This window comes from Rattus rattus, chromosome 3, assembly GCF_011064425.1.
Source record: "Rattus rattus isolate New Zealand chromosome 3, Rrattus_CSIRO_v1, whole genome shotgun sequence".
Classification (NCBI taxonomy): domain Eukaryota; kingdom Metazoa; phylum Chordata; class Mammalia; order Rodentia; family Muridae; genus Rattus; species Rattus rattus.
In genome coordinates, this window is record NC_046156.1 from 194,501,244 (window position 1) to 194,524,360 (window position 23,117).

Sequence of the window (23,117 nt, forward strand, 5' to 3'; positions counted from 1 at the left end):
TGTTCCCGAGTAGAGATGTTAAGACGAAGAAGGAACCTAAGCAGAGGAGAAGGTAAGGAACTGGTTTGCAAGCCTTCCAACGATGAATAGAAGGCTGGGGTGGAGAGACTTGTGCACACCTCAGCACCACAGGGTCTTCTAAAATGATAGAGAATCAGGGTCCCTGTGGCAGACATAGAGCATCTGGGGTGAACAGGGCATGAGAGATTACTAATCAGAGCGGTGAGGTTGATTGTTCCTGCTCTTTGAGCTAAACTTTTCAGAGAGCCGAAATTTAGACTTTTGGTATTTAAGATGTAGTAAAATTTCTGATATAGAGGTTAACACAGGCAGGCATTCCACACCTAAGAAATTTGTCACCTACCATTCATAGAGTGCCACAGTGTGAAAAAGATACGGTCTAGTCAGGAATGGAGAGGCCATACACACCACCCCACCCCACCCCAACCCCCAACGCTGGTGACAGCTGTCCGGGCCTGCTTTTGTTTCTAACTGAAAGCAGAAGGGGGGTTTGGCATTTTAGACTGAAGTATTAAAATGTAGGACCAGGATGAAGCTACGTTTCCAAAACCTTCACACATCTTCTCTTGGCAACACGGGCTTGCTTAAATACAGCTGATGGAGACACAGCTCACTGCCGATGAGGCAAAGAGGTTCCTTGCAGCTGATCCCAGGCTCGCTAAGCTGGAACACCGCGCCTCGGCGAGTTAGACAGCACATTACGGTAATTTCCTCCGAGTCTGAACTGTGTTTTAACTTTCACATTCCGTTCCCCAGAGCTCAAATACTTCCCTGAGACTTCGAAGGAAACCCCGAGAGAGCGATTTTGAGACAATTAAATTGATCAGCAATGGGGCGTATGGGTGAGTATTTCATTCCTGAAGGGAGAGAGTTATATTTCTAGATTCATACCAATGTCTTCAAAGAGTGGATACAAGGATTCTAGTGGGCACTAAATTCTCGTCACTTTTCTTTCATTTTTCTATTATTAATGTCTTTTTATAACGGATAAAATGGGTTTTCTTTTCTCAAAAATGTTGAGACAGTGCCTCATGTAGTCCAGGCTGTACTTGAACTTACTGTGTAGCCAAGGAAAACCTTGAATTCCTGATCCTCCTGTTTCTACCCATTGAGTGCTAGGATTAGAGGTTTGTGTCACCATTGGGTTTTTTTTGGGGGGAGGGGTGTTCTTTCTGTTGACATCTGCATACACTTTTGTAATCTGCACACATACACTGTACACTTAAGTATCTTGTAACAGTAATATTTCAATAAGTGTGTAACAGTGATGTCATAGCGTTTTCATTTCTTTAAACATCATTTCTTTGTGCTGGGAACCTCTGACTTTTTTCTCTTATCGAATTCCTCGATCCATTTCTATGACACAGTTTCTTTCCCAAGGTCTAAGTAGCGACAGTAGTAAGCTGTAAATAGTAAATTGCGAGTTACCAGTAAATAGGGTGGAAAGAGACAGATTAAACAGGCACACTGTGACCTAATGCATTGTAGGTAGCCCAAGAATAGTGTTAATTCTATTTGCATGTACACAGAGAGCAATAACTCATCCCCGAGATCTACTTCTCCACGCAGGAGCAGATGAGACAGTGATTTTTTGTTATGCCACAAGGGATGTTTCTTCCTGTTTTTTTTTTTTTTTTCACCTCTAATATTTTCCATGCCATTAACTTAGCAAAGAACGTAAATATTCGTGAGCCCCCTCTATGCCTCACTAGCTTTCAGGATCATGTCAAATGACATGTTTCTTGATGCAGCCCATGCATGCTCTTAGATGTTATCTTTTGGCAATATGAGCGTTTTTCTTTTTTTCATTGAAAATTTTCCACTCTGCAATTGTGTGTGCCCTTTATCTGCGTTTTACTGCTTATTTTGTGGCCATTTGTCCTTCCGGATATGACCTCAGACGTTCTTCGTAGAAAGGAGCCAGCGGGTTGATCTCACAGACACGGGGCCGGAGCATTTCTCGGTTCTTTCTCAGCGGTGGAATGATTCCGGAAGGAGACAGTCTAGGAAGCAACCCTTGTGTAAATCTTGGGCCTGTATCTTAGCAGTATTTGGAGTTCTAATTGGTTGAGTAAACTCATTTGTAGTGCAATTAAAGCACTGTGTAGTAGATGGGGTCTATCACACTTTGGGGAACGGTTGGGAATATACAAGAAGTTAAACAAGCTGTGAATTAGTAAACACCCAGGATACAGGCCAAGTCATTAGTAGGCTCACGAGCTGCCTGTCGGAGCCTCTGCTGATCAGCCAGAACCATTTCCCCCTCTTCTCCTCAGAAGTAATATCTCATTACATTTCTGACAGATTTCCTTCCTATCCGAATTATTTTTAATTTAAAATTGGAATGGAGCTACCTTACCTCTGTCCATTCAACCAGCCGTGATGCTGTCTTCAGGCTTAGCTGAACAAACAGACCTTTAGCAGGGCAGAGGATCTGGACTCTTCCCACTGTCCTTGGTATCTGCGTAACGGGGGTCGCTACTTACGTCAGTGGCTCCCCAAACGCTGTTGGTGCTGGGAACCAAGCCTCTCATTAGAAACGCGCAGTGAGGCAAGTCTCTTGTGCTTGCTGACCGTACATTGATAATGCTGGCTTGGTAAGTGTGTACTGGTCTCCAGGTGAAAGTGAAATTTCTCTTTATACTAACATAGTACTCTGAGGAGACTGAAGCCCGTGAATCCAGCACTGTGCTGGCCTCCTTGTCTGTGTTCTTTGCTTAAGAGACTGAGGTGGTCGCTGATACCTTTTCTACTTGTCTATGGAGTCAGTTCTCAGGTACACAGAGCTGGTACCAGGCAGAGTACTCAATTCCCTTCAAGTTTCCTTTGATTATAACTTTCTCTTATCCCGATTGAGAAATAAAGACCTAACTTCTGCTGTTGAACATTGATTGGACTCTTAAGCCATAACCTCAAAGAGGTTTTAAAGAGTTTTTTTTTTCCCTCTTTGGATTGCGTGGGTCAAAATGGAGTCCTCAGTAGTTCGGCTGGCTCCAGACTTCCTATATAGATTTAGCTTTGAACTCCCGATTCTCTTATTACATGCTAAAAATATTGACTCAGAATTAGAACAAAAGTCGCATCATCTTCCCCTCATTGTACTTTGCTTTCTGACCTTTATACACACTGTTCTCTCATGTCTCAAGGGCCTAGAGACATTTGCTAGTGAGGCCCTTGAGTGTTAGCTGACACACACCCATTTGCACATTAGCTGCAGTCACCTACTCCCCACCCCCGACTCCCACTTACGGATCTGCTGGCTCACATTTGTGCACTGGGCTCTCAGAGTCTCGGGATTTCATACACGTTAGGATCACGCTTCCCGTGGGGCAGTACTCACTGGGCTTCAGCATCCCCTCCTGGGCCTGACTTCTTTTTATCATGAACGGTCAGAGAGAGGCCTGGCTCCCAATGGGCAAGAGTCTCCCTTTCTATCATATCATTTCCCATTCTTGGGATCAGAAAAACGACGAGTTGGGAACATAAGCAGACAAGGCAGTGTTGGGCTGTTAGGACATTCATAGTTCATTCGGTAGAGCTAGCTGTCCTTCAGTCCCTCTGCCTCTGATCCTTGTTTCTACTCTGGGTCTCTTTCCCAATGCCTTGCTCTCTGCTAATGGATGTTGAACTAAAACATCACCATACAGGGGAAGATGCATGTGGCAGATACAGTTATTACTAAATAAGTTTTAGCATTACGAATAACGCTCCAGTCAGTCTTTAATCCCAGCACTCAGGAGCAGAGGCAGGAAGGATCTCTTGAGTTCGAAACCAACCTGGTATATAAGAGAGTTCCAAGACATCCAGGGCTACACGGGGAAACCCTTTCTCATAAAACAAAACTAAACAATACCCCCAAAACAAAACAAATACCAGAAACTAAGAACATAAAGTAAACTAGAAGCAGAGGATATAGCCCGATGTTAGATCACTTGCCCCAAATGTTCAAGGCTCTACGTTCAGTGTTCAATGTTATAGAAATGACCGACAACCGCACCCTCCCCCCCACGCCGCCCACAAAGCACTCAACGGTAGATCCCAATTAGGTACTTTATCTACTCCAGCAGTTTAATCAACTCTTGGTTGAAAATCAAAGTATCCGTCTTGTGATAGTTGGGGGTGTGGCATTCAGAATATGGGCCTAAAGGTCCTTAGCACTGAACTTATTAATGTGCAGTACTGAAGGGAAAACTGGAAGGTGTGTTATAATTCAGTTGTCTTTAAGAAGAGACAAGCAGTTATAAAGAGATGGCATTTGCATGTTAATGTCTTGAGTTCCTAATTTTATTTAAAACTGTATCTCCCATTCCAGAAGTCCATTTTAATGACGATTGTTTACCTACCTGTCTATCTTATATTTGGGGGTTGGCCAAGTTAATTTTCTGTACTTCTTTGTGAATAGCTTCACCTCTGGCCTCCATCATGATAGAAACCGCTTTCAGTATATAAAGACTTTTTATTTTATCCTAAGCAGTGGTTCTGAAAAAAGGGAAAACACAATAAAAGCTTTTTTACCCGATATAAAAATATGCACTAGCTGATTAGTTAATTTAAAAATTGGTGATAAGAAGAAGTCTTTAGGAAAACGTGTGCAATAAACATTTAAGTTTTACCTATATATGTATATTGTCTTTAGTTCCTTTGAAGACAGTTGACGTGAGCCATTCTTAAAGTGCCTGGTTTCTGTTTCCCAAGGTTAAAGGTGAAGCTGAAACTTGAAGCAGTCTGAATGTGGGCCTCTAAATGTCTTGACAGCTTTTGGAACGTTCACCCCTGCTAAAACCAACAGGAATTTTACTTACTCCTCTGCATCTAAAACACCTTCCAGAACACTTAGCAATAGAACTTCTCATTGTCCCAGTGAGATTTCATTTTTCTGTTTACTATGATCAAGTACAGGAGAAGCTCATCTAAGGGTGGAAGGATTTGTTTCAGTCCCTGAGTCTCTGTCCATCACAGCTGGATCTCCTTCCAGTCAGTGGCAGTTTGCAGCACACGTGTTACCTGTGGCTGAAACCAGGGAGCAGAGACCACACCCCTACATCCCTGGCCAACCTCTTTTCCTCCCAGCTAGGTCTTTCTAAAGGCTCCACAACCTCCCCTGACACCACCACCTTCTGGGGACCAGGTGATTCTCTGTCAGCCATTTGACATTCAAATCATAACAACTGGTTTAACTATTTATTTGAATTAGCTAATCTTTTAAATTAGCTATCTAACCAAGGATGATGGCGGATGTCTGACCCTCTAGCTTCGTCCCATGCACCTGAATTAGTTATTGTTGCTACCGGGTGTAACCAACAGAGCAGGTGTAGGAACAAACGCAGCCTGTAGGAGCCCAGCATTGAGTTGAGGCATCCTACAGAAGACCCCTATTTAGCATGCATGAGATGTCCGACTGGCTACCTCTCGTGTGCTTTTTGTTTTATGGTGAGAATCAAACGACTATGCTACTTGGTGAGTTGTTTTGAGGGGTGCCATTAAGAGACCTTCCTTTGTACCATATGGTGAGCAAAAATCCAGAAAAGCAAATAGAGGAGGAGAGGGAAGTGAGCAAAGCCAAAGATGATAGAAGAGTACAAATGTGTGACACTGTGAAACCAAGACAAGTGGGGGACAGGGTGACAAGATAAACACAGGTCAGAAAGGAAAAGCAAGCCCTAGTTGACCCCTTCTGTGAAAATGTTAATAAGGGGTTAAATCAGAGTTGACTATACTGAGACTTAATCAGTATATGTTCTGAACTATTGGTTTAGCAGGGAACAGAATGTCCCAGCCTGCCTTGTGGCCAGCCATTCATTAGACATTACTGAGCAAACTAGTAGAAAACAAATCTAAGTTCACATAGCTCCTTGTTTTAGGAGGTATACCAATTGTGTGTGTGTGTGTGTGTGTGTGTGTGTGTGTGTGTGTGTGTGTGTGTGTACCATGATCAGTGGCGTTTTAAATTAGTTATTCTGTATTTAATCAAGGCCTTTGGTTTCAGGGCAGCATGCACAACCTGTCACACATATTTATACATGCAAATACTTAATATAAATGTTTAGTGGCCCTTTAAGGTATTACATCATTTGATCATTGCCTTCTTGGAAGCTCAAACCTGTCCCTCCACGAAAACAACAAGTGGACTGACTTGGAAGGAAGGGGGCCATCGGAGGCCTTTCCTTGTTGTTCATGTCCTATTAGGGATTTTAGGACTCCTGCCTTTCTAAGCACCCCTTTCTCCATGTCGTCCCAGTCCTTAGGGAGTTCACTGTTTTTCACCAGAGAGGATCTGGGCAAGGCCATAGCAGAGACTGAATGTGGCCTAGACCAGTCATTTTATTCTGTAAAGTTTCTTCATAGGTTGACCAGGATGTGAGGGGAGCAGACATGCATCTCCTTGGCTTGCCCCTCAGTGCCTCCTCACCCGTTATGTTGGGAAATGCATTTGCTGCTGGAGCTCAGAGAGGGTGGTGTCTGTGCAGTCTGCAGAGAGGAAATACGCTACCCTTTGTTGCAGAACAGTCTCATATATCCTCATGCAAGCCTCTCATTTATCTAGAGATTCCATGGGAAGTAATTACTCTCAATTGGAAACCAGGGACTCTAAGAAGCCCTGGTCCTCTTTGCAGATCCCAAGGGTATCATTTAGAAAATTACTGCTTTAGTCAGTCCAGAAAAACGTGCCTAACATATGTCTAATGCTAGAAAAGATGTCGCTGGCGATCCGTATGTCATTTTGTTAATTCTTCCCGGTTCTGATTTATATATCGGGTTTTGTTTTGTTTGTGGCAAAACTGAAAACATCAGCCAGTTCTTGGGAAATAACTCACTCTGGGAACTGCTGCCCCCTCTTTGGGTCAGCAAAGGCAAACCGGATGCTTTACGTATAATCTTTATTAAGAAGTTTTTGGTTTTTTTTTTTTTTAAGTCAATTCGGGTTTGGGACGGGATATTGCTAAGTCACCAGCACAGCTGTGGCAACTTAACCCAAGCTGTAAGGCACTCAGAAAGCACAGGACGTACGTGGTCTGTGTATCCTCCAAGCATCCTTACCTTCTCTCTTGCTGTGAAACCCAATACGTGTGTTCCATTTCAGGGCAGTCTACTTTGTTCGGCACAAAGAGTCCCGACAGAGGTTTGCCATGAAGAAGATCAACAAACAGAACCTCATCCTTCGGAACCAGATCCAGCAGGCCTTCGTGGAACGTGACATCCTGACTTTCGCAGAGAACCCCTTCGTGGTCAGCATGTACTGCTCCTTTGAAACGCGGCGTCACTTATGCATGGTCATGGAGTACGTGGAAGGTAAATCTGTCTTGCCCACAGCGAGTGTGGTACCTGGACCCAGATACCGTCGGCCAAGCCACATCTGTGCCACATAACGGCTCTATCCACCTAGGAGTCCAAGCGAGCAACAAGATGGCCGAATTCCCAGTCATTATCTACTGATAATTGCTTGTAAAAATGCCTGCTACTATAACAAAGGGGAAATTAGTGTTATTTGGGAAAAGGTTGTTTTCTTTTTTAATAGCATTTAATCCTAACTACCTCCCTTCAATTGGTCATTAAAGTTGGAATGGGTTTTTTTTTTCCCCCTCTACTTCTTTTTATCACACATTATAAAATGTGTTCTTTATCTTAGTCTTCTCAAAAAGTGAATCTAAACGTTATCTTTGTTACCCTGTGGTGGGAAATGCAAGATCCAGCCAGCCTTCCCAATCTTCACTTCTGTTCTCCCTCTTCCTTCTTTTTGAAACAGTCTTCCTTTATAGCCAAGCAGGTTTCAAAGTTTATAATTCTCCTGCCCCAGCCTCTTGAGTGCTAGGGTTACCAACATTCCTGACAATGCCCAGCCTCCTCCTCCTAAGCCGTTTGTGGTTTGTATCTTAAATGTTCCAAGTAATCTTCTCTCTCTCTCTCTCTCTCTCTCTCTCTCTCTCTCTCTCTCTCTTATTCATTCATTACTCATCTGAGACTTCCCATCTCCCTGACTCCTTGACGTGAAGTGACCACAATGAGTACTAGCTCAGCATAGGCCCAGACCACCTTCCCTGGGTCTTGGTTAGGCTCTTTGTCTGGAGAGAATCCTTCACTATACAGCTAGTTTGCAGATCAGCGGATTGGCAGCCAAGAAAGGGAGCTTTAGTGGGAGGTCAGTGGTAGATAGAACCCCAAGCCGTTAGCCCGAGTCCCACCCGTTCTTCTTTCTACCACACGAGCTGTTTGTTTCTGAACCATTGTGCTGGTTGTTTTTATAATAACTTTCTATCACATTTGGTACTTATGAGACTAGGGCCTCACTCCTTTACTAGAACGAATCCCAAACAATCCTATAAAGTAGTGGTTCTCAACCTTCCTATGGTTGTGACCCTTGAGTGCAGTTCCTCGTGTTACGGTGACCCCCGCCCCCCAACAATAAACTTGCTTTGTTACTACTTCATAGCTGTAATTTTGCCACTGTTGTGGATCCTAATGTAAACATCTGACATGCAGGGTATCCGTTACGTGGCCCCAGTGAAAGGGTCTTTTGATCCCCGGTTGAGAACGGCTCTATGCAGGATGACATTATTCCTAACCCTATATTGCCATGAAGTAACCAAGACCACCAGATTCGTTTACCCAAGAGCTCCCAGCTGCTCAGAGACAGTAGGACTCCACCTCTGCCCTCAAATTCTAGCATCTGTGTTTTATACTGATGCATGATAAATTAGTATAACCATCCCGAATTATGCTAGAGAGTCTTCAGAACGCAGTTCACCTCAGAGCCAAACTGCTCTCTTCACTCCACTTCTTAATTGGAAACATGACAACTTAACACCGTCTCCACTTAACGCGTGTGACTCCGCTTTGAAGTTCTGTGATCTGCACCGCTCGCCTTTCAGTAATCCTGCTGGATGCCGTCCCTACTAAATTTGTTTCCTGTGCTTTACAGGGGGGGACTGTGCGACCCTCATGAAAAACATGGGGCCTCTTCCAGTTGATATGGCCAGGATGTATTTCGCAGAGACGGTCTTGGCCTTGGAGTATCTGCATAATTACGGAATTGTACACAGGGACTTGAAGCCAGATAAGTAAGTATGTGCCCTGATGAAATAATACTGAACATTTCCTTCTGTCTGTGAAATGTTTTTAAGGCTATTTGCATGTTTCAAAATTTTTCCTCAGTATAAAAAAATGAGTTATTTTAATAGTAACTTAATGGTAACTTTTATACATTTCTTGGAAGGGTACAGTGCTTGCAGTAAGAGCTTAGGAGAAATAGGGGAAATGACTCTAGAGTTAATTTCCTTTTATCATACAAACCTTTCAATAATGACACAGAATGGTGTTTTCTGAAGCATGTTGTACTTGGCATCATGCTTGGATAAGCTTTGCCTTCCCACAGTAATACATGCAATGTGATTCTCTACCATCCCTTGTTACTTTGGAGTTCTTACTGGCTCTAATTTTGAGATATGGATAGAACTTTCCCCACGTGGCCAGCCATTCATTTTGACGTCACAGGTGGTATATTTCACACTTTCTACCCTAAAGTGAGACGCTGCTAAGCGTGTTGAAAAGCGTGTGACAAAATTAAGACTATGCTCATCAGACATTCAGGGAGACGGAGGGAAAGGAAAGAACAATTCGTATACAACTATCAGAATTTTGGCATGATTCCTTCTAGTAGCTTTGTTTGCTTGCTTGCCTCTCGGAGACAGGGTTTCTCTGTGTAGCCCTGTCTGTCCTAGAACTCAAGAGATCCACCTGCCTCTGCCTCCTGGGTGCTGGGATTCTTAAAGGCGTGTATCTCCTGCAGCCTGGTCCTCCTTCCAGTAGCTTCCCTAAAATCCTCTATTGCTTTAACCTATTAACTTATATAATGGTATTTTTTTTTACTAACAATGAAATATTTTAATATATTCACATGTATTTTTGCATTATAGCAAGTCCAAGCTTTGTGTTTAATAAGCTGAAATTCAATTCAAAGCTGGGAGTGAAAATATGAAAAACTAGGTTTTTTCGTCCAGGTTCTTTTATCTACATCTTGTTTTAATCACAAGCGGATTCCTTACCTGAGTTCCTGGTGAATGCCATAGGACTCTTGGCTCATTTCTTCTCTGTTTTCTTATTCTGAAAAAATGGAAAGAGGTGTCTTGAAGGATGGCACAGTGGTTGAGTACTGCTGTTGCAGAAGGCCTGAGTTTGGTCCCAGCACCCACAGTTAGGTGTCTCCCATCTACCTCTCTCTCTAGCTTCATGGACTCTTGTGCACTTTTCTGGACTCCACGGGCACCCTCATCCACGTGTGCACATGCACCACCACCCCCATTCACACATGTGTACATATAGCTTTAAAAATATATCTGAGATCAGGCACAGTCAATGTCCGTAGACTGAAAGAAACATAAAAACAGAAAGGAATCAGAGTTCCGTACTTAAGGTTTTAGAGTGTTGCACAAATGACGTAGCTCTGGCCCTGACTTCTCAATCAGGCTCAGCAGTCAGATGCCAGCATTTCCACTCCTTTGCGTGACTCCTTCCCTACCAGGCTTCCTTTCGCAATAGAGGTGATGTTTTACAAACTGAAGAGGGAAAGAGGGAGACCTAAAACAACAGAATCTGCTTCCAAGTGATTGCCGTGCCCTTTGTCCTTCTGTCTCCTAGCCTGTTGGTCACCTCCATGGGGCACATAAAGCTGACTGACTTTGGCTTGTCGAAGGTGGGGTTGATGAGCATGACGACCAATCTCTACGAAGGTCATATTGAGAAGGATGCTCGAGAGTTCTTAGATAAACAGGTAAGCTCGGGCACCGCTCTGTCTGTGGAGAGAAACAAATCTCCCCGCAGCCTGTGAACTCGGAATGCACCTGCGTAGGCCAGCCCCACATTAGTGCTGGCGTTTGGATGTCTGTATAAGCCTTGCATTTAATAAAGTGCAAACTGCTTCCATTTATCTCCCCGGGCTCCCCTGAACCGTCCGATCCCTCTACATTCCTCCCCTAGCATTAAGGTCTATTAGCAAGACGAATGGTCTAATTGCACTCGAGTGAGAGGGTGAGGGAGACAAATGGAAAACTGTTTTGGTAAGGAATTCGGGGGGTCTCAATAGAGTACTCGTGAAACCCATGATGCATTGCGCAATCTCGGCTGCTAGAATCCAAGCCATGGCCCATTTCCTTCTAAGCATGCCTCATTACCATTGCCCACAATCTGTTCATCGTGAAGTTACTTAAGGTAAACCCGTCTCAGCTGCCACACCTTCCTGATATAACCATAGGGAGAATCAGCTTGGTCGTATAAACCATTGAGCACCTCTAATAGTGACAGATTAAGCATGCACTATTATTTTTCAACATGAAAACACTTTTTAGTGTCGTATAAAGCTATACCCAGGTTAGGTTTGCAATTGGAGACTCGGCATAATGGATATTTTGAATTGTTTGTCATAGTAACTTCTGCTCTCAAGGTCTCTGCCCATGTGTTCCCTAGTAGGTAAGCAGGGTTATTTGAGGCAGTATAATTGTTTGGTCTTCTTGTTCGCTTTAATTCACGTCTAATACTCCAGCTATTCTAATACAGCGATTTCATTTTAGGTCTGTGGTACACCTGAATACATTGCCCCCGAGGTGATTCTGAGACAGGGCTACGGGAAACCCGTGGACTGGTGGGCCATGGGCATCATCCTCTATGAGTTTCTCGTTGGGTGTGTGCCTTTCTTTGGGGACACTCCAGAAGAGCTATTTGGACAAGTCATCAGTGGTAAATATCATCAAGAGTTATCTTTAAGCCACTACTGGGAAACAGCTACTCAGTGTAAATCTGTTGGGTGTCACTAAAATGTTAACCTCTGGTCAGCCATTGGAGCCAACAAATTAAAAGAACTCACTTCTCATAGCGTACAACTGGTTCATGCTTTCCCACGAGAGTGATGTGTGTTGAAATGGATCCGAGGAAGGTTTGTTAACATGGAATTTGGAAGTGGGCTGGCAGTGTGTCCAGCTTTTATTGTCTGCTATTTTTTTTTTTTTTTAAAGAAATTGATGTGGGATTTACAAATGCTTTCCCTGTTAAGTGTCCTTCGTTTTCATAATAGGAAAGTTGCACCAGGGAAGAAAAGGTTAATGTGGGGAACATTTTTATAAATGGGGGGAAAAAACGGCTAATGGCACAATGAAGAAATTAACAAAAATGTAATAGCCCCTAAAACAAATGTCTACCAAATAATAAATAATGAGATTGGCAAGGCTGTGAGTGGGATCCGCAGGCTGTTAATGCTTTCATTGGTAGTGGTGGTATGTGATGTTATTTCTACAGCAGCTGTTCGTCTTTCATTTAAAATTCAATAACCTTTAGATCTTAACCTGCGAGCTGACCCTAACTACTGTCATGTAGCATGTGGCACACCTAAATGATAATTAAATAGGGGCCACTGTTCCCCTCCCTGCTGATTTTGTAAATTTTCCCAATGCAGAGATGACAGAAAAGGCCTCTCTACCTGAAACGTTTGTCAGGCCCCACTGATGTAACCCCATCAGCCACCTCTGGTCCCAACCTGTTCTGCGCTTATGCCAGCCGGCAATGGAAGTAGGGAAAATCCATTGTGTTCACGAAGAGCCCTTAACCATACTCTTATTTCCTGGCGTTGGCTCTGCGAGCCGGGCGTATTTGTAAACTTTAACAAAGTAGATTTGTTGAATCGCCTGCAGTGTAAAAGCCCTTTATATAATATCTGAGCTGTTTATGGATTTATAACTAGGCTGTTTTCTGACAGACCGGGGCCTGAATGGCACAGGGAATCAACTGTTTAATTAACACAAGCAGCAAATGCTGGCTTTGTTCTCGATGCCTCACGGCTCTGATGCATATTCATGTTTTATTTTCCAAATCAGATTTAAACTGCAGCAGAGGAAGCTAGAGGCAGGCGCACACCAAAATAACTCATGTTTTTATTGCATTTCCATAGGCACGAGCATGCACACGCCTATCTCCAGGCAAACTCCTTCACAGCAAGAACATGGTTTAATATCTCTGACAGATTTAAGTAGTCCCATTACCGTGGTTTCCTTTCGTTTCCTTTTTTTTTTTTTTTCTTCTTAGGCCTTAACATTTTGGACTTTACCTTTGTCTCTAGAAATAATTACTTTTTGTAAAATAACCTTTTACTCCTTAGAGCTAAAGAACTGAGCAGGCATGACCAAACTCTCAGTTGAGGCTAATAAGAAAATCTTAGATGGTCCCCAGTGGGGACGCACCTGGCACGAAGCGTTCGGTTCTGTTATATTAAATCCTTCTAATAACCAGGAGGCACTGCTTGTTATGTTGATGAAAAAAAAAAAGTGAATGAAAGGCACGGTCTCTTGAAATAGACCTTGATGAAACCAGTGTTGTCCATGCCCTGTAAGAGAACACTGTTCAAACTTGACCACATAGAAGTCAACTGAAGACCTTAAATGTAGGGTTCGTCTCCGTGTTTCCGGGACGGGGCCCATGGTCCTCCATTTCTAACAGTCCCCCCCAGGGGATGTCCAGACTGTAGGGGACTAGACCGCCCTTTAATAAAGCTGTGGACATTTTCTCTTCCTTCTAGATGAAATCAACTGGCCTGAAAAGGACGAGGCCCCTCCTCCAGATGCTCAGGACCTGATTACCTTGCTCCTCAGGCAGAATCCGCTGGAGAGGCTGGGAACAGGTCAGAGAGCGTGCGTGCTGCTTCTGCCAATGTGCAAGAAATAATGTCCTCTGGAGCAATGTGAAGCGTCTGGGTGTGTGTGTGTGTGTGTGTGTGTGTGTGTGTGTGTGTGAGAGAGAGAGAGAGAGAGAGAGAGAGAGAGAGAGAGAATGTGTGGGTGTGTGTGTGTGTGTGTGTGTGAGTGTGTGTGTGTGTGTGTGTGTGTGTGTGTGTGTGTGTATGTGTGTGTGTCTGTGTGTGTGTGAGTGTGTGTGAGTGTTGTGTGTGTGTGTATGTGTGTGTGAGTGTGTGAGTGTGTGTCTGTGTGTCAGTGTGATTTAGAACAGCACAACCACTCGGATGGGTAGTATTTGTTTTTGTTTTGCAAAGGCAAAACTCTTAATTTAGTTCAATAAATGTATCTCCGGGGTATGTACCAGTCTTCTGTTTTGAAGAACATGCATCGTAAATAATTGGTAACGGAAAAGAAGATACGAAGAGCTCTTTTTGGTTGTATTTTTAATATACATTCCATGAGGATTTAACCCAGCAGGCTTCTATCCACAGCCTTTGAAATAGGTTATCAGTGCTCCAACTGATTACTAGGAATGAGGGCCTGAGGCTGAGGCAGGCTCTCCTATCGTGGTGATCAGCACCGTGGCCCAAGAAAGGGAATTAACCATTGCCTTTGAAGATAAACTCGATAGTCTGTTTGTTTCCTGCTGATAGTTTTCTCCCTCTAGTTTTACAGCCAGCAGGCACGTGCTTCCTTTTCTTTCCTGTGTTGTGGATAGACACACTTTAGACTTCTCTTAGGTTTGCCTAGGTGAATCTGTTTTAGCAAGACAAAAATGTTAAATGCAATTGCATAGACTCTAGCTGGTAATTAGTGGTTTTACTGGTAAAAATTTGTTCTGTGGTCATTTGTTCTGAAGTTCTATTCCATTATAATGGAAACATCAGTAAAGAAGAGGGCGACCATTTTCTCCCCCATTTTTCCCATGACAATTATTTGATACAGGGATCTGTCCTTGTTCACATGTGGACTGCTGAAGGCCAGGCCCAGTGGCACAAGTGTATAATCACATCGCTTGAGACATAGTGGCAAAAGGATCCAGAGACCAAGATCACCCTTGGTTAAAGAGCGTATTCAGGGCCAACCTGGGCTACATGAAATCCTATTTCGTTTAAAAAAAAAAAAAAAGACTACCATATTACACTGGAGCTCATGATAATACATTAAACCAGGGGTCAGTAAAACTATGGTCTATAGGCCCAATCTGTCCAGTTTCCTGTTTTTGTAAGTAAAGTTTTTTGAAGCAGAAACACACAATAGTATCTTTTCATAAGACACATCATCGGTGGCTGTGTTCATGCTACAACAGAGTTGGGTAGTCAGGACAAATTGTATAGCCCACAGGGACTAAGTATGGACCACTTAGTCCTCTACACAGAAATTGTGCAGACTCGATGTTATGAAATCCAGGAAGGCTTAAATCTGGACCGACCTACCTAGGAAGTAACAATTGAACTGAGCTCCACGTTCCTTACTGCCCTTTTCAGTGAATGAGTGTGCCTTTAACTTGGAAAGGGCACAACAGGGTCAGATGGCCAGCGTCTAAAGCTTGCTTGTGTGGCCAAAAGTAGGCTTTCTTAAGTCATCCTACCTCAAAGTATTGTTGTGAGGCATGAGGAGGCCACCTGAAACAAGTCTTAGAACCAAGTTTGGTGCTTCTGGTACTATAAATAACCTTCACCTTGAACCTCAACCCTTCCTTTCGTAAGGGCCATGGCATGGTTGGCGGTGTTGCTACCTTGGAGGCTACTGTACTCCTTGACGAGTATATTTCTTCCCACCCTATCTGCTTTTCCACTTGTCTGAACTGTCAAACAAACTTGTTATTTCTCGTCTTTTTGTGACCTGCGGTCAGATAGATCCTCATTGTGGTTCAAGAGATAAGAGTGGCTGTCAAAGGAATAGCGTCAAGACTGTGCAAGGGGCAGACTCTTAAGGAAATATTTTGACTGGGTTATGCCAAATATGAGAAACAGCTGCTTTTCCAGATTGCCCTGTGGTAGTACAAATATCTATTTAGATTCCCCATTCAACTGACCCAGAAGGAGGGCTTCCATGATCTGACTGAAAAATGTATCTGAATGGGCACACCCCCTCTGACAGAAGCTCAAAAGCCCCTGTCCTGCAGTCCCCAGGGTCCAGTTTGAAGTTTTTCCACTTGATATGCTACCCTCCCCCTTCTCTAAGAATGCTAGCATCTTTGATTAGGCTTGACTTAACAAGACAAGATAGACGCTCTAGGCAGCAGGTCCCTATGTATGTATCATAAGCCGCAAGCCACTTCTCTGCACATTTTCTCGTTGACTGCTACTGTCAGTCTCTGACAGCTGTAAGAACAAATTCCCTAGGAGAAACCCAAAAGAGACATTTAAAGGTCTCACTCAAGCTCTTAGAACAGCCAAGAAGTGATTGCCAAACCGGCAGGGCCAATGTGATGGGTCCCAGTAGGGCCTCCAGAATGACACTGTGGATCCTGCAGGCTCACCATGCCGCTTCCAGTGACAGCATCTTGTGTTCAACGCATATTTAGCGGGCAAAATAATGCACCGTGAAAACGTGTAAATGCACATTTGCCTGAGAGACTGGAGAGGCTGAGAAAGAAGTGGGGGAAAGGCTGTAAAGAGCATAATGAATGTTTAAGAAGCTTCCAGGAAAGGAGAGGAACTCAAGGGAGTACGTTAGTGCCAAACTAGAGCTTGCAGTGTAGGACCTTGTGCTATACTTGCACTGTGTGTGTGTGTGTGTGTGTGTGTGTGTGTGTGTGTGTGTGTGTGTGTGTTCTTGAACTTGGAGAGAGTCAGTGGCAAGCCAGGCTTGCCGACCTTCAAGCTGTTAAGATATATCTGCCAATTGTCTATCAGCTGTGAGCTCTTAGGGCTCTTTGTCGTCATCATCCTCAGTTTCCTAGTGTATAAAAATGGGCACATTGGACATCTTGGGATTATTGTGGGGACTAAATGCAATAATGTTCATAAGGAGATCTACTACATGGGACCAGCCATACCCTGGGGGATGAAGGCAAATTCTTCCTTCATTCTACTCCTTCTAGCAATGCACGACCTGCACACAGTTCACAATACACCTTTAGTCACCTACACTTTTACCTACACAGTCACCTACATTTTTACCAGTAGTTTAGCTCACAGACCGTCTCCCCCATTTATTTGTAAATCTTTTCTTCCTCACCTCTCCACGAGTACATGAGAAGCAGAGCCTACTGATACTTTCTTCCAAGTAAGGCACAAAAGTACATTAAGGGGCACAAGCTACGTCTTCCGTGGTGGTGTCTCACTCGGGGAGACTCACTTGTCATCATCCACAGAACGAAGGCAAAGTTCTCATCTGCTTGAGGTCCACAGATGGGAGAGGGTGAGAACAGCATTGTCTGGAAGTGTCACTGACCTTAGAGAAATTGTTTCTCTGGGTATAAACGGCCAGAGTCTCATAGCAGTGTCAGTGATAGGGTCCCACATGCAGCAGAAGCTGCATTAGTCACTGTGGTAAGTGTGCAATCCCTTTTGGCCTTTGTGTTTTGCTCCTCCAAATAAAAGAATTGCTAGAAGAAAATGACTCTGAGAGGAGTTTAAGAGGACGTTTATTGGGAGCAAAAAGAGAAGCAAAATGCACAGGGCTGAAATGGGATGTGGGGGTAGGGCGCCAATAGAATAGATTTGCCAACTGGCTTAGATACCCAGCCTGGGCAACAGTGGGTCTATCTCAGACTGATGCTGAGAAACAATGAAGCAAAAGGAAACTAAAGCATAGGATCTCATGGGTAGAGGCGAGACCATGGCAGTGCATCTGTGCCTGCGTTTTCTAAAGACCGACCTATGTGTGGCCACCTTATTCTTGTGTGGAGGATCCCAGGCCATCGAGCTCTGTTGCTTCTCTTGAGTCTCCCCATTTAAAACTGGAGTTGATGACGCCAATCCTATGGAGGGGTATTTTCGGTTATTTAGACAAGCACTGTACCTAAGCATAGAATACCGAACTGTCAGGGCTAGATGTCTCCTAAGGAGTTCCTACGGGATCCCGGCACTCAGATGGAAATAGCATCCCCATTTGCACAGCAGCAAACAGTTTCAGGAGAAGATAACATGGAGCAAAGCTGGGGTTCACTGAGGAAAGGGCAGAACCAGCCTGCAACCTTTTAGAAAGAGACACGTGTCCTAACAATAGCTGGGTGCTTTTGTGGCTCTCGAAAGTTACATGCTCAAAGGCTATAATTTATAACCAGATCCGAAGATTAAGTAAAGCTTTAAAACCATGAGTCGGCTTGCTTATTTTTCTGTAAGAATTACCTTTTATAGATAAAATTACAAGGTGGCCTATCGGATGCATTCTTCAGACTTACGGATGAGAGAGAGGTACAGTAGGTTCAAATCATAGGGTGCAAGCGTGTAAGGCGTGCGTTTTGGCCTTACACATGATTCGTTAGCTACTATAACACTTTTTCTTTTTCTTTTGTGGGCTTTATCTAGCAAAGGAAGTATTTTTCTTTGCAGACAGTCTTTAAGAGAAGTTTGGATTTTGCCATTAGAATGGAAATTCTTGACTCTCAGTCAGTAAGAAACATAAACCAGAAGCCGGGGGTTGAGGGTTCTTCTTTTCCATGCATTTTCTCTGTCTGTCTGTCTGTCTGTCTGTCTGTCTGTCTGTCTGTCTGTCTGTATCTGTCTACCTCAACACCAGCCCAGAACTGGCCCACAGATCATAGCAGAGAAACCACTGGTACTGTAGTTGTTCAGTTTGGAATCACCTGCACAGAATCTTGTTAAAGATTCTCATCTTTGCTGAGCCTTAGTAGCACACGCCTTTAATCCCAGCACTTGGGAGGCAGAGGCAGGTAGATCTCTGAGTTCTAGGACAGCCAGGGCTATGCAGAGAAAGTCTGCCTTGAAAAAAAAAAAAAAAACAACAACAGTAACAACAACAAAAATAACAACAGCAAAACAAAGAAAAGGATAAAAAAATAAAATATTCTCACCCTTGTGCTTTGTACAAACCAATCCCCTCATGGGGTGATACACCCCACTTTTCTCTGCCCCCTCCATTCTCGTGTTTTCAGAACACCTGGAACGTGTCCCGTGCTAGAGGCATCCCGTGGGCACAGAGAACATCCCTGCCCCAGCCACAATCCCAGCCCATCCTCCATCTCCCTTCCCTTTCTCGTCCTGTCCCTTTTGTACCCACAGAGGACAGGATGGGAGGCATGGCTGACAGTCACAGAGAGAAGCAGCTAGATCGCCACACCCACACCCACGCCAAAAGAAAGCTTGACAGAGAGGCAGATTAAACCTCTGTGTTGGTCTTTTGAGAAATCTTTCTTCCTGATGCCTTTTCAGTCTCCTGTCTTTGTTATCTGTAGTGGGTGTGCTGGGGTGAACCCCACCCCCCAACCCGCTCTTACCAAGTGACTTCCTTCTCTTTCAATGGGGTGTTATGAATACATTTCTTGCCCTGCAAACTTAAAACTGTTTAAACTCATTAAATAAAAAAACCTTTCACCAAACTGTGTCACTACAATTGTCTGGCAAACAGAAGCCTCAACCTTAGCCCCCATGACTGATTTCTGTTAGAGGAATTATAAATCTGTCTAACCAATGTGCGGTTTCCTTACTTAAAGATCTAAACCAGAGAATCTAATTTCTCCCTATGTTAACGAGTGACCTGATAAAACTGAATGGTAGCCGTTATGTAATATTTAGGGAAAATCCATCATTATTAACCTTCCCTCCAGAAGAAATCTCGCCGTAAGCACGTTTTGTACCTTGTTAGGATCTTCAGGGTTTGTAATGAGCGAGTCTGCTTTTGGGCCAACATGCGTCCATGTCCCCAGGTTCAGTATAATGTGATTTTAAGTGGCCCTGTCATTAACCTTTGAAAAATGGAAGAAGTTGTAGAAAAATTAACAGAGAAAAATCTGTGCTATAGCAACTGCTGTTAGCAAAATCAGATTTCCTGCTGGTAAACTATAGGAGTTTTTTTCTTCTTCTTCTTCAAGTTTTGATTGTAGAAGGTAGGAGGGAAGCATGGACTCACCACTTTTTGTCAGTTCTCTGCAAAGAAATTATCTTGAGTCGTTTGTAAGGCTGGGGCTTCCTTTGTGCAGAGGGTGGCTCAGCCTCTCAGCCTCGCTTCTCTCCCCGTCCAGGTGGTGCCTACGAAGTGAAGCAGCATCGCTTCTTCCGCTCCTTAGACTGGAACAGTTTGCTGAGACAGAAGGCGGAATTTATTCCCCAACTGGAATCGGAGGATGACACAAGTTATTTTGATAGTACGTGCATTATCTGACATCCTTTGGCCTTTCCCAGATTTTAAAAAAGAAGAGAGAGTTCATCTCCAAGTTAGCACTTCCCCATCCCATGCCTACAAACTGTAGGAAGCTGCACGTTGTTCTGCCCCAGGTACTCAGTGTCGTCCTCTCTGAGTAACCCAGGCTGTTCCCAAACCTTCCTCTGCAGCTCGGTCAGAGAAGTATCACCACATGGAGACGGAGGAGGAAGATGACACAAACGATGAGGACTTCACCGTAGAGATAAGGCAGTTTTCTTCCTGTTCGCACAGGTTTTCAAAAGTAAGTGAGACAGGGCATCAACATTCAGTCTCCGGGAGATCGCCCCTGGCTGGACTGTGAGGGCACCCACCCTTTGTGGGGTGTGAGGTCTCCGGCGCTCAAAACTCCCTGTCGGTTGGGGAAAACAGGGTCTCATATTCTTTAAGCAGCAGTTTCCACCCTATAGACATGGTCTAACTCTGGGAGTTTGTGGTTGTTTTGAGGCAAAGACGCTAATGCTTTGTCATCTTTCGTGAGGGTTGTCATGTGGTGAGCTGGCTTACCTGCCCCGTAAGTCTACCGAGAGCTAGTCTGTGGAGGCTTTTGTCAGTTAGGAAGAACATAGGCGTCCCCGTGTGCAGAGATCCCCCTTAGTGTGACACAGCACAACACAAGGGTGGCACTCAGCTCTTTGCAGGAGCCAGGGTTCTTGGGGGACACTTGGCATTGGGATAAGAAAGTGTTTTGTTCACTAATGGAGATAATAACATATACTGAAAAGGCAGTGGGAAGACCACTGTAGAATTTTAGAAACTGTAGAAGATAATAAGATTGATTATTGAGACCCCTTTCTATAAACTCAGGTTAGATATAAAAACAGACAACCAACCCACCTGTTTTTTGGTAGGTTAGGAACCCAGGGACACTGGAAATTAAGCGGAGGGCACCCTGCCTCCCTTCTGCTAGTCTTAGTTGCTAGCATCTTTGTGGTTGCCATGCATCTTGCATGAGTCTTCCTTAGGAATTCTATAGCAATTCATGATCTTAATGTACTCTGTACATTTTCCTGAGTGATTACCCAAAATGCACCTGCAAATCAGCTGGTGCCACCCCTCTCTGTTTATCGGACCAACATAGGGGTGGGGATTTCCCTGGAGACTTACAGCAGGATGGGTGCTCAGAAGATAACCCATCCTCCACCCTCTCAGAACCCCTCCTAAACAGTTTGCCTCTTTCTTTGGAAAGCACTTTTATTTTTCCCAGCTCCTACTCTTTAACCTAATCTTTTTTTCTAGCTCTAGAGATAGTAGGAGGCCCCAGGCCCATTTCCAGAAGAACAGTGAATAGCTGGAGGGTAATAATGAGGTGTACGCAAGCTACTGGGCTCTCCACACTCCCAGTTTTACCTCCTGTACTTCCTGTGAGACTGTGGTGATTCAGAAGTGGACTAAAAGAGGCCTCTTTGCCTAAACCTTAATCTCCTGCATTAGCAGCTGTCTGACTGATTTATAAGCCAAAGGTACCTGGTTAGCTCTCTCCTTCTGCAGAACCAACCCCACTCTTAAGTCTTGAAACACATCATCCCTTCTTCTATCCACCCTCACCTTCAACTCCTGACCGGAGGCCATTAAACACTTTTTTTTTCTGTACATTTTCTCTATCTGGTTGCCTTTTGAGCCTGAAGCCAGTCTGAGATGGACATCAATCCCCAAACCATGAAACCCGAGTGCATCTACGATTCTTCTTTGTAGACTCAGACTCTTTGAGATCAGGTGAAAGGAGAGGGTCAGTTCAACACCCCACTGGAAAGGAATGTGTCTCCATGCCTTGACCCTTCTCTCTCATGGCAAGCACGCAGCATTGTTAGCGTTTTCCACAATATGGCCCCAGTTCACACATTTTTGTTTGGTTTTGTGTTGTAGAGACAAGCTTTCTCTGTGTAGCCCTGGCTATCCTGGAACTCACTCTGTAGACCAGGCTGGCCTAGAACCCTGAGATCTGCCACCCTCTGCCACCCAAGTGCTGGGATGAAAGGTGTGGGCCCTCCAGTTCCTGCTTTTACTTTGGGACAGGGGTATTTTTTCTTCCCCTAAGATTTGTACTTTTTCTGACAAGCTCTGTTCAGATGTAGTTCGTAAGCAATGGTTATTTGCCTCCCAGGTTTTTAGCAGTATAGATCGAATAACTCAAAATTCGGGAGAAGACAAAGATGACTCGGAGGACAAGACCAAAAGCACAACTTTGCCATCCACGGAGACGCTCAGCTGGAGCTCCGAATACTCTGAAATGTACGTGCGAAGCCTCCCAAGGGCCCTCATGACCAGCGAATGCTAGGGCAGTGCATCCCACCTCCACAGTTCCCACTCCAGTCGCTCTCAGACGGCCCCCCTTGTCCCCTGCTCGTGCTGTGCTAGGGCAGTGCATCCCACCTCCACAGTTCCCACTCCAGTCGCTCTCAGACCGCCCCCCTTGTCCCCTGCTCGTGCTGACACTGGGTACCCTGTCGTTAAGAACCATTCCTCTAGACATACATTGGTTAGGAGTATCCAGCTTCCCTTTTAACCTGGTTTCTCCAAGCCTCTGCCCTTAATGGTTTCCCGGAGGTGGCTCTGTGACCCGCTCTTGTTTTTAATTAAGGCAACAGTTATCGACATCCAACTCTTCAGACACCGAAAGCAACAGATGTAAACTCAGTTCTGGCCTGCTTCCCAAACTGGCTATCTCGGCAGAGGGAGAGCACGGTGAGGCTGTCCCTTGCTCTGGAGACCCCAGAGAGGAGCCAGACAAACCCGTCCTTCCTCCTGAGGAAGGTACTCAGGAGGAGCCCGAGGTCACCACTCCAGCCAGCACTATCAGCAGTTCCACGCTGTCAGGTGAGTGTGCTATGCTCGGGCACCATACCGTCCCGTGTCCCTGTGGACTCAATGAATCCACAGGCTTTTCCCAGCCAGGCCATCAGGACAGGATTTCTCTTCCTAGACTTCTTCCATAGTCCCATGTCTTTAAGGGAAAAGTTCCTAAGATGGGTCAGCTGTCTCCCCTACATCCTCAGCCGACCGAGCCCCACAGACTCAGACTGACCTGGCTTCAGTTGAACCTCACGGGCA

At 44.5% G+C, this 23,117-nt stretch overlaps 1 protein-coding gene across 4 annotated transcripts in view; it reads left to right on the forward strand.

Moving 5' to 3' along the window:
- The window catches only part of Mast4 (microtubule associated serine/threonine kinase family member 4), a 590,118-nt gene that overhangs the window by 540,704 nt on the left and 26,297 nt on the right, over nucleotides 1–23,117 (forward strand). For all 4 annotated transcript variants that reach the window (XM_032898966.1, XM_032898967.1, XM_032898968.1 and 1 more), the window contains 10 exons: nucleotides 778–863; nucleotides 7,103–7,311; nucleotides 8,939–9,077; nucleotides 10,654–10,786; nucleotides 11,583–11,748; nucleotides 13,577–13,678; nucleotides 19,888–20,010; nucleotides 20,198–20,310; nucleotides 22,171–22,298; nucleotides 22,648–22,883. In XM_032898966.1, coding sequence (XP_032754857.1) covers nucleotides 778–863; nucleotides 7,103–7,311; nucleotides 8,939–9,077; nucleotides 10,654–10,786; nucleotides 11,583–11,748; nucleotides 13,577–13,678; nucleotides 19,888–20,010; nucleotides 20,198–20,310; nucleotides 22,171–22,298; nucleotides 22,648–22,883 — 1,435 coding nt within the window. The remainder of the gene's footprint in view (nucleotides 1–777; nucleotides 864–7,102; nucleotides 7,312–8,938; nucleotides 9,078–10,653; nucleotides 10,787–11,582; nucleotides 11,749–13,576; nucleotides 13,679–19,887; nucleotides 20,011–20,197; nucleotides 20,311–22,170; nucleotides 22,299–22,647; nucleotides 22,884–23,117) is intronic.